Source organism: Hyperoodon ampullatus (assembly GCF_949752795.1).
Source record: "Hyperoodon ampullatus genome assembly, chromosome: 6".
NCBI classification, from domain to species: domain Eukaryota; kingdom Metazoa; phylum Chordata; class Mammalia; order Artiodactyla; family Ziphiidae; genus Hyperoodon; species Hyperoodon ampullatus.
The window spans coordinates 26,564,674-26,579,694 of NC_136919.1; the positions used below are offsets into that span (position 1 = coordinate 26,564,674).

A 15,021-nucleotide genomic window follows, 5' to 3' on the forward strand; every position below is an offset into this window, starting at 1 on the left:
AGCTTCTCTCTTAAAGTCCACATTAGCATTTTAAATTTCATCTTTCTTGCTTCCTTTTAGTTATATATTTATAGGAGATGGTACCAACATTTTACCAATTTTATAGGAAAAATCATCACCTTTCCCCTCTATGTCTTCCCTACCACCCCCTCCCCAGTTTCATACCATACTACCAGAAACTCTCACTTAAAGTGCAAATTCCCATGCCTCATTCCCAGCTATTTTGGTTTGGATCTACCTTGAAGGAAGTCCAGAAATCTGCATTTTTAAGTCATGCTCCAGCGATTCTGATGCCGGTGTTCTGAGGTCTGGGGTTTTTTTTTTACATTTATTTATTCAGTTTTTGTTGTTGTTGTTTTTTGTTTGTTTTTTTACATCTTTATTGGAGTATAATTCCTTCACAATGGTGTGTTAGTTTCTGCTTTATAACAAAGTGAATCAGTTATACATATACATCTGTTCCCATATCCCTTCCCTCTTGCGTCTCCCTCCCTCCCACCCTCTCTATCCCACCCACCCCGCCCCCCCCGGGCTGTCACAAAGCACCGAGCTGATCTCCCTGTGCTATGCGGCTGCTTCCCACTAGCTATCTATTTTACGTTTGGTAGTGTATATATGTCCATGCCTCTCTCTCGCTTTGTCACAGCTTATGAGGTCTGGGTTTTAAACCCTGAGGTTGAATCATTCGGTCCCGTGCGTCCCTCTGGGGAGGGATCTGTGGGAGAGACTGAGGTGGAGTTGCTACTAGGCTGCCAGTAGTCAGCATAGTTACAATCCTCTGTGTGCAGGAGCCACGCTGAGCCAGCAATGTGACTTCCATCTATTAGGCAGGCAGCAAAGGATTAAGTAGGTGATGAGCTCCATGAGAGCAGGCACCATAGAGACCCTATTTACCAGGTATTCTCCAGTGTCTGGCTAAGGAACGGCACAGGCTCTGTGCTCAGGAAATACTTCCTGAGTGAATGAATGAATAAAGCTGTTCATCTGAGAAGCACAATTAAAGAGACATTAGCTTGTTAATGCAGAAAGCCAAGAGAGAGAAATATGTGGCAAGAGATTTGAAAATTAAAGGAATTTAAGATTAAGGTAAGGACCACCTAGAATTCAGAATGAAGTTACACCTAACACTCATTGGCCTCTTGTATACCAGGCATTGTGCATGGGCTTTCAAATCCTTTATTTCATTCAATTCCCACAACATTCTTTAGAGGTAGCAATTATAATTCCTGTTTTATAGATAAGGAAAAGGAAACTCAGAAAGATTAAAGGAGTGCCCAAGGCCCCACAGCGAAGTGGTGCTAACTAGAGGTTCCAGGGCACCTTTCATTAGAAAAGAATGGGATGACTATGGACATAATATAAACTATCTGGGTGGGTTGAGAAATAACCCTCTACAGTCCCACTGTTTAAAGCAGAGAATGTAATACAAAATAAGGACTCTTTGTATTTTAGACCACTGTTCAGTTTGTCATTGACTTCTGGCGCTTGCAGGAACTTGGTGTTTTTAGAGTCTGCACAATGGAATTGTAGTGTCTAGCCTCGGGCCTTATCAGTTTTTGACATTTAAGGAAATGAAAGAGAAGTCGAAGGAGCGAAGTGCGAAGGAGCACTGAAGGGAACAGTCTTGTGTTCACTGCAGAGAGAGACTGGGCACTGGGCTTCACTCCCACCATCCATGAGTCCCAGGATGAGCCAGCAACTGCTTGTAGCAATAAGAGAGCAGACGCCCTACCCCGAGCATCCCCAGGGCGGAGGCTCACCAGGGAAGTCAGCAGGCAACTGGCGGTGGTTGTTTATCCCAGGAGCACAGTCTTGTTCATGGAGGGCGTCTGGGCAGGTTTCACAGCACCACGCTGGGCTTTGGACGCTGCCCCAAGGCTGTGTGGGTGCCTGTGTGTTATGATGTTATCCCACTGGACAGACTGAACAGACCTATTTAATGTGTCTCTGTCCCTCACCCACCACGACTTTCTCTCATAGGTCAAACACTGCTGAAGATAAGTTTGTGTTCTGCAATGGACTTGTCCTGCATCGACTTCAGTGCCTTCGTGGATTTGGGGAGTGGCTCGACTCCATTAAAGACTTTTCCTTAAGCTTGCAGAGCCTGAACCTTGATATCCAAGCCTTAGCCTGCCTGTCAGCACTGAGCATGATCACAGGTAAGCACCACCCTGCCGTGACTTGAAGGGACTGCATCCCCCTCTCTCTTCTTTCCTGGCTTATGGTAGATTCTGGCTTTGGCTGTCACACACACAAGAAATTAGGAAGCTGATTGCCACTTTGCTGAAATCTGCTGTTTACCCTAGTTTAAAACAAGAGACAGGGACTTCCCTGGTGGCACAGTGGTTAAGAATCTGCCTGCTAATGCAGGGAACACGGGTTCGAGCCCTGGTCCGGGAAGATCCCACATGCCGTGGAGCAACTAAGCCCATGCACCACAACTACTGAGCCTGCGCTCTAGAGCCCGCGAGCCACAGCTACCAAAGCCCATGCGCCTAGAGCCTGTGCTCCGCAACAAGAGAAAGCCCGTGCACAACAATGAAGACCCAATGCAGCCAAAAATTAATTAATTAATTTTTAAAAAGAGAGACATACACCTGTAACTTATTGTCATGAACTTCCAGGAAAGAGGATTCCCAGTCTATTTGGTTATTGTCAACAAACCCAATATATGAAAATCTAAGTTTCCACAGGACCTCTGTGGGCAGTTGGACTCGCTGCTTCAGGGTTATCTTTACAGGGGGTTTTGAAGGAAGATTACCTTAACCAGCCTGTTCCTGTGGGGCAGAGGGGCGAGTCTTCCCCTTTCCCCAGTCCTTGGCTAGTAACCCAAAGTAAAACCAAAGAACTGCACGCACATAAAACGCACCTTTATTTATTTACAGCTTTATTTAGCAACTTTGATTGGCAGAGGACTGAGGAAAATGGATATTCATATAAAGCAAAAATGGTTTGACTCAACGATTTTGAAGGGTTAAAAGCAGAAGCCTGAAATATATTCAACTTCTTTGTTATGCCGTTCTCTCCCTACGTGTCTCTCCCTCTCTATCCTTTGGGAGATAAAGGATTCCAAGGCAGAATGAGAGAGAAAGAGAAAGGCACAGTGGGTAAGAGAGGGGATACCATCTCCCTGTGGCTGCTGGAGGCCGCAGGCCCCAGCTCCCCTTTGCGCCTTTACACTTTCAGAGTTTCCTGTTCGATCTCATCCTTCTTGATCAAACAGGGGCCTGGTGAGACAGTGACAGTAGATGGAGGCTCCAGAAGAGGCTAGCCAGACCAGGGGTGCACCTCCCATCCTTTTCGTCAGACCCAAGTACAGGCTAGGCCGTTGGACTGAGGATTAAATTTCAGATTCTTGATACACTCTTGGCCATGGAAAACATGTTTTTCAGGCAGGTGATGAGTTTCACAGAGGACCAGATGCATCCTGTGGCACAGATGGGCCCTTCTTTCTGATGCATTATCTATATGCACCTTCTTGGGACATCTGTTAGCTAAAGTGAGATGTGTCTGAGTACCTTAAGAGGCTAAGCTGGTTCATCATTTAATGGTTTACATGAAGGTCAAGAAGAGTAAAAGCATGTTCCATGGGAGGAATAGGACACTAGCATGTTCCCTTAGTATTCCAAGTGGAACCTGACTCCTCCTGGTCTTTGATCCTAGATGAGAAACTCCCTTCTTTTGTGAGGGTTCCAGAGACTTCCAAGGGAGCCATTAACAAAACAAAAAGAAACTCAGTCTCCAAGAGTATGGATTTGATTAAGGGGGCTTTCAAATGGCAACGTAAGGGAGCACCTGAAGAAAATAAACCCATTTAAGGCACAGACATATTACTCCAGCAGTACTGAAATGAAATTGGCTCAAAGGCTACCTTTCAACTAAAGCTCTTCAGTTCAATTTTAAAACCATTCACCTCTTCCTAGGACAGTTAAACCTTCAAAACTAGAAAGTATGAAATTTAGTTAATTTAGAAAAACAGACACAAAAACTAGAGCCAGCCTTCGCTTTCCGTAAATAAAGCCAGCACATTGCCATGTCTCTATGGAAATGGGTTTTGAGTCTAGTATATAAACAAATGTCCCCTGATCTAGGTACTCTGCTGCAAGTCAGTGGGTTTTCAGAGATGATAACACACATCCCTAGAAGAGATAGAATATGCAAAAGAATCCATGTGATACAAAGTGCTGAGTGCTGTGGTGGGGATGTGAGAGTGGGTACAAAGTGCTGAGAGACCCATGGTAGGGGGTGGTGTTCTCAAAAGAGGTAACATAAAAGAGTCTAAAAAAGAGTGGATATATGTATATGTATAACCAATTTGCTTTGCTGTACACCTGAAACTAACACAACATTGTAAATCAACTATACTCCAATACAAATTTTTTAAAAAGAAGTAAATATGTCCAAACCAGGGGAAAAAGAAAGAGGTAATGTGAGCTGGTCTTTGATAAAAGCGTAGGATGTCTCCAGGCTAAAATGGAAGGAGTGAGAATTCTAGGCATAAATTAAAATGTGCTAAAGCCATTGGAAATATGGCTGTCATACGTTTCAGGAAGGAAATGTGTAAAAAAATAGAGTGATGGGAAATGAGACTGGTGTGATAGGTTAGGGTGGGGCATGGCATGAAGAAGCTTTCACACGTAGGTGAGAAGATTGGGGGTTATCTTGAGAGCAGTGGGGGATCCACAGAGGTGAGCATCATGGCCAGGCTTGCATTTTAGAAAGGTCTACCCTGAAAGCTGGTTTTGAGCACAGATTTTAGCAGGAAAGAGACTAAGAGGGGAAAGGCCAGTCCAGGTGTGAGAGTTGTGGTTTAAGAGGAGGGCCCGAGGCCTACATCTTTTTTTGTTTTACCCTTTAAGTAGAAATTAATAGACAACAATGAGGTCACAGCATGCGGGTGCCAGGCAATCCCAACCTGGAGAGGTCGGCAGTTCAGTGCACAGAATACAAACTAGGAATTAGGAGAAGGTGATGCTAGTCTTGTCTCTGCCTCCAGTTTACTGTGTGTCTGGCAGTTATAGCTGCTCATCCACTGCCTAGTTATGTAGAGGCATGCTCAGGGAGGAAGCAGTTTGGCATGGCAGAAATTGCAAAGATTTTGGAGACCACCATCCCCAGGTTAGAATCTGGGATGGTGTATTTAATAAGTACGTACTATTGAGAAATGCATTTCTCTGAACTTCAGTTTCCCCATCTGTAAAATGGGGAAAATAATATCTATTGCCTCAGGTGGCAGTAAGGATTACAGAAAATTAGGTTTGTGATGTAGCCAAACTGGATTCAGAATAAGCACTCTTATCCACTTATGTTCCATCCTCTGGAGGGATGATAACAGGGACTCCCTCAAATGAGGCACATGCCTGCCCCTTCTGCAAACCCTAGGTGGTCCAAAATCAAACTCAGTGTCATGAGGAATCGGGTGGTGGCCTTAGAAGCGGTGTGTTTGGTGAATATCTCTTTGGATGCTTGAGAGAGGCTCAAAGAAGGACAGTGATATTAAAGGAATTCAGCTGCAGTTACTGGGCACTTACAATGGGCCCAGTCCTTGAGGGGGTGTATCCAGATCCTGTGCTCAGTCCTGCAGCCTGTGCAGAGCTGGGTGTTACAGGTGCTGTGGTTATAACACACAAGAAAAAGAAACCCTCTTCTCTCATTTCTGGATCTCGCAGAACTCTCTTTGTGATTTGCTGGTTCGGAGGGGGTTTGAAATGTGTGAAACATCAGGAAATGGCAGAAAAGGCAAGGCCTGAGCAACAGCAGTGCACATTGTTGTGGATATTAATTTTCATTTGAATATGGGCTACCCGGAAACCTTGACTTCTAAATAAGCTCCATTGATCATAAAGGGTGCTTGTCGAATATCACTTGGGCTATTGGCAGCAGAAAATTCATCCCAAAATCGTCTGCTCCAAACCACACAGAACTCATGAAAAGGAAATGGGGTCTTAGACGTTTAACCAGTCTTGCTTTCCAGGAAAGGTATTGAGAATCTGGACAATATTGGTAGTTTGTACAAACATGACTTTGTTTCCTAATTCTTTTTTTTCCCTCTTCCTCCACCTCTCTCTATGTGCCCTGGTGAAAAACTAGGTGGCCAGGTGGGGCAGGAAATGGTTTCTTTCAGATCACTCTCCTTTCGCACAGTGAAAGGGACTTCCCCACAGTTGTGATTGTCAAATGTTTTTAGGTCCCCAGTTCATCTACCCTAACCATTCCCTTTTCCAGTGACATATTCCTGACATAGGAGTACTGGAAATGCTTTGCTTCTGATGGAATATCAATGAGGTGGTATCTAGTTGCAGTTAATTATGTGTAACAAATAAGAAGGCCCCCCAATAGAAAGTTAGTGTGGAATTACCATTTTATAAGTATCCATTCGCTAAGTAAATACTGAAGACCTACTATATGTGGGGCATGGTGACAGTCCCTAGGGATGCAAAGGTGAGTCATGTGTGAATTCTGCTGTCAGAAAGTGTATGGTCTACTAGGAAGTCATATATGATGATGATGTAGTGAACTGAGTGTGTGGTGGTGAGTGCTCAGGTCCTTAAAAGTGCAGGGGAAGTTCAGACTACTGCTAGCATTTTGCAGGTGAAGAAAAGTGGAGGTGCTGGTCATGAATAGCTTCCCAAGGAGGTAGTATCAAGAAATGAGACCATTTAGAGGAAAGACGTTCCAGACGGAGGAAACAGCATAGCAAGGGCATGGCAATGGAACACTTCAACACATTTTGGGGAAAAGCAAGTATGGTGGAGTTGCATTATGTATCTTTTAAATCCTATATATAATCTCAGTAGAAAGAACAGAAAAATTAAAAGAGTACAAGTTATTACATTTGATGATTCTATGTCTTTGAATGAGCGTGAGAGAGAAGACATGAATCCACTGTGGGCCATGGTCTCTCTGCTTCTGGTGGTGAGAGCTGAGAGCATGTCCTCCACTTTGGGGAAATGTAAAGAATTTTCAGGAAAAAATATTGATTCTATGTAATATTTATCTTATGGCCTAGGATTATGACCTAACCTCAGAGTAAAATGCATTTCCCATATAGTAAAAAGGGAAATAAGATTGGAAAGGCAGTTTTGGACCAGATGGTGGAGGGAACTTGAGTGCCCAAATGCCATTTTGCAAAACACTACACTAAAAGAATGTTCCCCGTGGCTTTCTTTCCCTACTCATGTCTTCCGTCAGGTAGAAAATGCTCTTTTCTTTCTGTAGTCTTTTTCTTTGTCTTATTGGAACATGAATTCTGAGACTGAGGAGGAGGCAGAAAGCAATGAAACAGTGACATGGCAGAACCGGGCAGGTGGCTGATCCTGCCACACCCTCTACCACCTGTCTTCCCAGAGCTCCACTGTTCTCTCTAAATGGTTACCTGGTTACTCTGTTTTTATATCACATATAGCCATCGGCTACATTACAAGGAAAACTAAGTGTAAAACTTGGCAGGGCCATACTTTTTTTTTTTTTTTAAGGTAGTGGAGAAAGGTTATCATGAGATTTGGAGATTGGAGAGCTGAGTTCAAGTCTTCACCCTGCTTAATTCCTAGCTCTGCAAGTTTGGGCAAGTTCCTTACCCTCTCTGAATCTCAGTTTTCTCATTTTTCACAGGGATAATAATGTCTACTTGTAGGTTTCTTGTAAAGATTGAATGAGCTAATGTATACTTTGCAGAAAAAAATATTAGACAAATCTTTATTATTATTATCCTAAATGGTAGGAGTTTTACTTCCAGGAAGAGCTAGCTGTTCTAAGAATCCATAAAAATGTTGATGCATCCCTACAATTGTTTATGCACATTACATTAAGCGATTTCTTTGTGTCTTCCTTTTCCAGCTAGACCCAGGGTTTCTTAAGGGCAGGGAGAGTCTTATTCATCTTTAAAATTACTTTAGCATTGAAAGGTGTCTGGCACAAAGCAAATATTGGTTGAATGGATGGGTTAGTTGTGAATAGCAGAAAGTTTCCCAAATTAGGAAAAGCTGAATTATTTATTTTTAGCCCACCACTTTGTTAGTAGAAAATAATTAGAATTCCTGAGAACTACCTTATTTCAATTCAGATTGACTCAGTAATATTTATTGAGCATCTTCTATGTGCCAGGCATAAAATCCCTTACCCTCCAAGAGTTTGTGGTCTCGCTGGGGGGACAGACACCTGCTCTAATAGATCAAAGACAGACAGACAGACTGAAAAGCACTATTACAGCCTGAGCACAGGTTGCTGACCGACTTGTGGTTTCCTGATCAGCGTGGGCTCAGTGTCTCCGGGACTGCCCGTCGGTAAAGGATGTTATTATGACATGAGAAGTAGCAGTGAGATGACTTCCCAGAGAAAGAAGTAGAGCTCCGAGCAGGAAGTCCTGTTTGTTAGTTGGTGTTTGAGTTACACACACATCTCTCCCCCAGTTGCTCTCCTCTCCTCCTCCTTTGGCTGGACCTGTATTATTGCTCTTGCTGGGTTGGCCTGTGTGGAGACCTGCTCAAAATCAAAAGTTGCTTTTCCTTATTGAGGCTCCTGATGGTATCATCACCCCTTTCCTCATCCCCTGATCCTTGCCGTGAGGAAGAAGATTTGGCATTTCTTGTGTGGGTCTAAGAGGCAGACCTGGAAACTGTAGGAAGGCAAAATTTAGCTCAACATAAGAAAAACTTTCTAAAAGACAGAACTATTTGAAATTGGAATAAGCAGCCATGGACAGTGAGTTCCTGCCTTGGGGAGTGAGGTTTACAGAACAGAGACTAAATGAATGCTAGTTGTAGACTGGGTCAAACATCTTATGGGGACTGGGGTTGACTATAACAGACCTTCTCCAGCTTTCACGTGCATGCAAATCATTGGACATCTTGTTAAATTGAGGATTCTGATTAGGTAGGTCTCTGCAAGGCCTGAGATTCTAAGAAGCTCCCAGGTGATGTTGATGCCGCTGATCTAGGGACCACACTTGGGTAGCAAGGGACAAGGGAACCTACTGGTAATTAGCATTCCATGAAATTAACAATAACTACCATTTTAAAATACTCAGTGCGAGGCACTGTGCCAAGGCCTCTGCCTGTGTTATCTGTTTAATGTTCTTTAGTAAATAGATTTGGAAGGACCTGAGATGGGTTACAGCAGAGATGGGAAGCAGAGAGACCAGTCAAAAGCTATTAAAACAATATAGATAACAGATATTGAAAACCTGGTCCAGAGGCAGTGAGACTGAGAGAAGATAGGTGCAAGGAACATTGCAGAGATAATAATCAAAGTTCTTGCAGTGGATTAAATATGAGCCAGGGAGAAAAACTGTTAGAGATGATTGTGAGAGTCACGGGGAGGATTGTGGAATCATTAATAGGCCAACTCAGAAGTGGCTGATTTGAAGGAAAGTTGAAGGGAAAGTTGAGATGGGGACGTGGAAGATACTGCTAATGTTTATTAGGTACTTACTATATGCCAGGCATTGTTCCAAATACTTCACATGTCTTAATTCATTTAATTCTCACAACAACTCAGGAGGCAGTTACCATTATTAGCTCTATTTTATGAATGTGGAAACAGACCCAAAGTCACCCAGCTAACAAAGTGATAGAGCAAGGCTTTACATCCAGGAAATCTGGTTCCAAAGCTTCTGATGTGGTAGGTTTTAGAGTTTGTTAAGTTCTTTCCTGTTGTTAGCTTCGTAATAACTCCCAACTTGTATATTTATTCTGAGCAACCCACCTGTTTAGTATTCATTTAATATATTTTACAGGTCCCTCCATTAACATATGCACTTAACAGATATTTATTGGGTACCTCCTATGTAGTAGGCTTGGTGCTGGAGATACAATGATGAGCAAGTACAGTCTATGCCCCCATGGAGCTTACATTTAATGGAGGAGGAGGCAATTGTCATAAAAATATCTGATTTCAACCTGATATCATTCAAAGGGAAAAAATAGAGAAAATGCCATAGGAGAAGATGATCTAGACTGGGAGTATAAAGGGAAGCTTCCCTGAAGAATTATTTGATCTGCAATGTAAAGGATGCATAGATGTTAACTAGATGAAGAGGGAAGGACATGAACACAAACCTAAATAGCTTTATTATTTCACTCAATCAGTCCCTCCCCCTCTCTCTCCATCTCTCTCTCCCTGTTTCCTCCCTTCTCCCTCCCTCCCTCCCGTCTCTCCTCCTCCCTCCTGCCTGCCTTCCTCTCTCTCCTAGCAGAGATGTCTATGGCATGGATAGCCAGAATGAACAGGAACCCAGCAGTGTCTTTAGATACTAACACCACGCAGGTTAGGAGTGCGGTCTGTTGTCTGTCTGCTTTGTTCACTGCTCTAACCCAAGTGGCTGTAACATTGCTTGGCACAGAATAGATACTCAAATATTTGTTGAAAGAAGCAATTAGTCAATTAGCTAATTAGGTACAGGGAAAGTAGGAGGGAGTTACAGGGAGGCTGAGTTAATCTCAGGAAGAGGAGAACATTCTAACAGTGTTCAAGGCAACCAGGTACAATAGAAATATCTCTGGACTTGGTGTGAAGGAAATTAGCCACTTGTTAATTTTGACCATGGGCAAATCACTTAACTCTCTGTGCCTTAGCCTTCTTACTCATTAAATAAAAATCATCTTTGTCCTGCCTAATTCACAGGGTTATTGTGAGGGTGCAGTAAAATAATCTAAGTAAAAATGCAATGTGAAGTGCTATTAAATATATTTTTATTATCAGTGTGTAATAGTGAACTGCCAGTCCAGCTGGTGCCAGGTACTGTCTTTGTGGTATCTCATAGTGGGAATTCTTGTCTTAGGAGAAAGTTTGAACTAAATAACTCAAATTCTTTCCAATTCATGTATTCTATGGTTACGACATATAAATCCATTATGTAACCATTTCTATAAGTTGTATTTTAAAGTTTTGAATACATAAAGCTGAGTTAAAATACTGAAGTATTGGGTAAAAATGTTGTAGATCAAAATGCAAAAAATACTGAGAAGTTTGTTTTATTTAATGGTGGACAAAGATCTTAAGCTGAAATCTGTATATAATTCTCTAGGGGGGGGAAAATCCGAATGTCTGATTTCCCCTAGAATTTATGAACTCTCTGTATATCAGCTCTGCAGCCATGTTTACCAAGCTGCAAGATGAAAGGGGGTCCCTTAAACTAAAATGTCAGTGATTGGGGTTTTAAGGAATTTCAAATTACTCAGAAGGTCCCAGACACTTAGTGACTCCCAAGAGATTTGAAAATCTTGCTGACTGCTGGCAGTAGTTTGCCTGGAGACTGAATTTTATCTCAGCCCTTTTGAAAGAGTAAAGAGGCCACAAATCCAGTAGCTGTTCAAAACAACAAAGAAGGTGCCCTTGGCTTCTAACAGGAGTGTCTCTGAATTCCTCAAGGAATTCCAGGCCTAGGCTTGATCCAGCTGGCAGGAGGTATCGATCTCCACTTGAATTCACTGAATAAATAATGGTTGCCATAGTTATCGAGCAGTCACAACTGGTTGGAGAGCCGGGAAAACTCCGAGGCACCTTCTGTGAGTCTGGCCATGAGAAAGTCTGGTTACAAGGTTCCATAATCAACCCCCTCCTGAAATCCAGCCCACACATTGCTCAGTTTCTTCACCCTGATAATGAATATGGGATCTTGAATATACTGCAAGGCATGAGGCACAGAAAGGAAGGGAAAGCTTAAATCAGTGGGTCGGTATTTTATTCTGGGAAAAGCATCTCTCCCTGCATTATGAACCTAATTTGATATATTTCAGTATTTAATAGAATTTGCTATCAGCAAGATGACCGTTTGATCGTGTTACAGCAACTAGAGGGGTTCTCAGAGGACCAAATCCCAGTTTGTTCTATTTTAACATTGTTTATTATACCAATAGCGTTAACCTGGATATTTTAAAAGAAAGGAAAAGAGTTATCTGACAATCTCATGAATATTTTCACTTTTCTGTTTCCTTTCATCCTTCTCTATATGCAGAAATACTTTTTACATGGATGGGATCACAGCTTAGATACCATTTTATATTCTAATCTTTATTTAATGTGATATTATATATTTTGCCATGTCGCTTCACAGCCTTCATATTTGTCCTTTTTGATGTCTACAGAATCTTCTATTATGAGGACATACCATTTTTCCCTTAACAGTTCCCCTATTCTTCTTCCCTTTATCTTTTTCCATTTTTTAAAATAGGTAATGCTACCGCAAATGTCTTCATGCATATAGTCTTATTCTTCTGTTCAGTGTTTTCTTCAGATAAATTCCCAAGAATGGGATTACTTGGTCAGAGGCTATGAACACTTTATAGCTCTTGAAATTTACTGCCAAATTGCAGCCAGCTTTTTTGCTTTTGAGGGAAAATAAAACTTTAGGCAGAGCACCACTGCAGTTGAAGTTCACTCTTGAGTGCTTCTTCTGAGACTAAAACAAGGGGACTATGTATTTAGTAAAGATAAACCATAGAGGACAGCTTTGCACCTGGGCTGATTAGTTAATAGCTTCCTGGGGGAAAGCAAAATCCTGCACTGCAAAGCTTGGGAGTCAGGGGACTTTATTGCCTTTGTTTGACCCTGCAGCTGCCAACCATTTGCCATGTGTCAGGTATTGTCTTAGGGCCTGACTGTGCCACGCATGTAGCACTCTACTGTTGGCAGAACACTTTTATGTAGCATCTTCTTAGCTGAACCTCACAATAAACCATGGAGGCGAGCTTTATCATAATCATAATTTTTCTCTCAATTCATTGTGTAATATTTAAGAAACACAGAAAAGAATGAAGAAGACTACAACAAAGACTTGTGTATCTACCACCCTTTAATCCCCATTTTCCTAGGAGGATGTTGAGGCTTAGAGCAATTAGGTCACATGATTAGTAAGTAACAGAACCGAAAATGGAACCCAGGTCTGTCTGACTCCAAGTTCAGTCACCTTTTCTCTATATTATGTTGCATTGAGATGAGAGACCTGTAAGTTACAGCCCACTGGCAATTTTCATGGTTGTACTTTAATATAATTATAAATATATATAAATGTGCATCAGAGCTGGAAGGGACCTTAGAGGTCATTAAATCCAATCTCTTCCTTTTCATAGGGGCTCTAGAGAGGAAGGCACTCCCCGAGTCATACACAACTAGCCAAGCTGGGGAAGAATGCAGATCTCCTGGTTCCTGGACCTCCTTTTATTTAGGGCAAGAGAAAAAAAATTGTCTAGATAGTTGCTTCATTTTTCCGATGATTTTGGGAATTAACTTTTCTAACAAAAATATTCCCAACTAAAAAAAAAATTAATGTAGGAAAAATTAAAAACTAGTACTTGATTTCCCATTGGATGGATATCTTCCATCTCTCAAGAATTATTATTTTACACGTAAATACACCAAGAGATGAAAACTTTGACTAAGATAACAGGGGCCAAGCTCTTCTCTCTTTCTCTTCTCTCAGAAAGAGACTCTGATATCTACATGCTGAGGGAGAGCAAATTGATTTGTACTGGATGTCATGCTCCTTTCTGTTTGCAAGGAGATGCAACACTGCTCTGGAGCAAGAGGACAGAGTCTGCCTCAGAAGACTGGATTCAAATCCCAACCTTTAGCAGCTGTGTGACTTTGGGAAAACCATTTAACCTTATTTACAGAATAAGAGATAATATTTAACATGGGGATAATTTATATATTATTTTATAAAATATAAGATACTGGTGTTCGTGTCTTGCCACGTTATAAAATGCTTGCACCACCTCCTCTGGGCCTCCTCTCTTCTCTTTGACTTTTCCGTCTCCACAGCAGAGGAACGTGTATTTTGTACCAGGTGTAGGTCAGGTGTAGGTGTGTGCCAGGTGTAGGTCAGTAGGAGTATGGGGCTGGGAGAACAAGGAAAAGAAAATCTGGATTCTTCTCAAGCTGGTTAGCATGAAAATACAAGAATGCGCTTTGTATCAGGTCTTGCAGGGCAGCCTTTGCATTAACAAATGGAAATTACAACCGCACTACCAGCCCAGTGTGTCAAGATGGGAACATTTTTTCATTTGCCTGGATGTGTTTCCATGTCACTCCGAAAAAGAGTTGCTTCCTGATGGGGCTTTTGTAAGACCTCAGTCAGATAATGTGTGCAAAATAGTAACCACCCTGTTATTCACTCAATGTGGCTCTGTGACGGGAACTGTGTACTTCATCTGCATTATTCGCCCAAGCTGATCCTCCCAGAAACCCTGAATTGGGTATGATTATTATCTTCATTTTATAAGGAAACTGGGGCTCAGAAGTTAAGAGACTTACTCAAGGGGACACAGTGAGTAAGTGACAGGACTGGGATTCAATCCCTGTTGTTTAATACCAAAGGCCATGAACTACCTCTAAGAGGGAGGGTACTTTGACTGTAGAATGCCATCCCAACTGGCAGAACAGGACACAGGTCTCCATTGGGGATTCCGGGTTTGTTTGTTTGTTTGTTTATTTTAATTTATTTTTGGCTGTGTTGGGTCTTTGTTGCTGCACGCGGGCTTTCTCTCATTGTGTTGAGCAGGGGCTACTCTTCGTTGCAGTGTGCGGGCTTCTTATTGCGGTGGCTTCTCTTGTTGCGGAGCACAGGCTCTAGGTGCGCGGGCTTCAGTAGTTGTGGCTCATGGGCTTAGTTACTCCACGACATGTGGGATCTTCCCGGACCAGGGCTCGAACCTGTGTCCCCGGAATTGGCAGGCAGATTCTTAACCACTGCGCCACCAGGGAAGTCCAGGGATTCCGGGTTTATTAAGATGTAACTGCCTCCTAAATTTTTCTATCCTTTTCTAACCCTCTGCAGAACGACATGGGTTAAAAGAACCAAAGAGAGTGGAGGAGCTATGCAACAAGATCACAAGCAGCTTAAAAGAGCATCAGAGTAAGGGACAAGCTTTGGAGCCAACTGAGCCCAAGGTCCTACGTGCCCTGGTAGAACTGCGGAAGATCTGCACCCTGGGCCTCCAGCGCATCTTCTACCTGAAGCTGGAAGACTTGGTGTCTCCACCTTCCATCATCGACAAGCTCTTCCTGGATACCCTGCCTTTCTGA

At 42.5% G+C, this 15,021-nt stretch overlaps 1 protein-coding gene across 2 annotated transcripts in view; it reads left to right on the forward strand.

Moving 5' to 3' along the window:
• NR4A3 (nuclear receptor subfamily 4 group A member 3) overlaps positions 1–15,021 on the forward strand; it is a gene marked incomplete at its 3' end in the record, with an annotated part of 33,419 nt that extends 18,398 nt beyond the window's left edge. For both annotated transcript variants that reach the window (XM_079706304.1, XM_079706303.1), the window contains 2 exons: positions 1,981–2,159; positions 14,774–15,021. In XM_079706304.1, coding sequence (XP_079562430.1) covers positions 1,981–2,159; positions 14,774–15,021 — 427 coding nt within the window. The remainder of the gene's footprint in view (positions 1–1,980; positions 2,160–14,773) is intronic.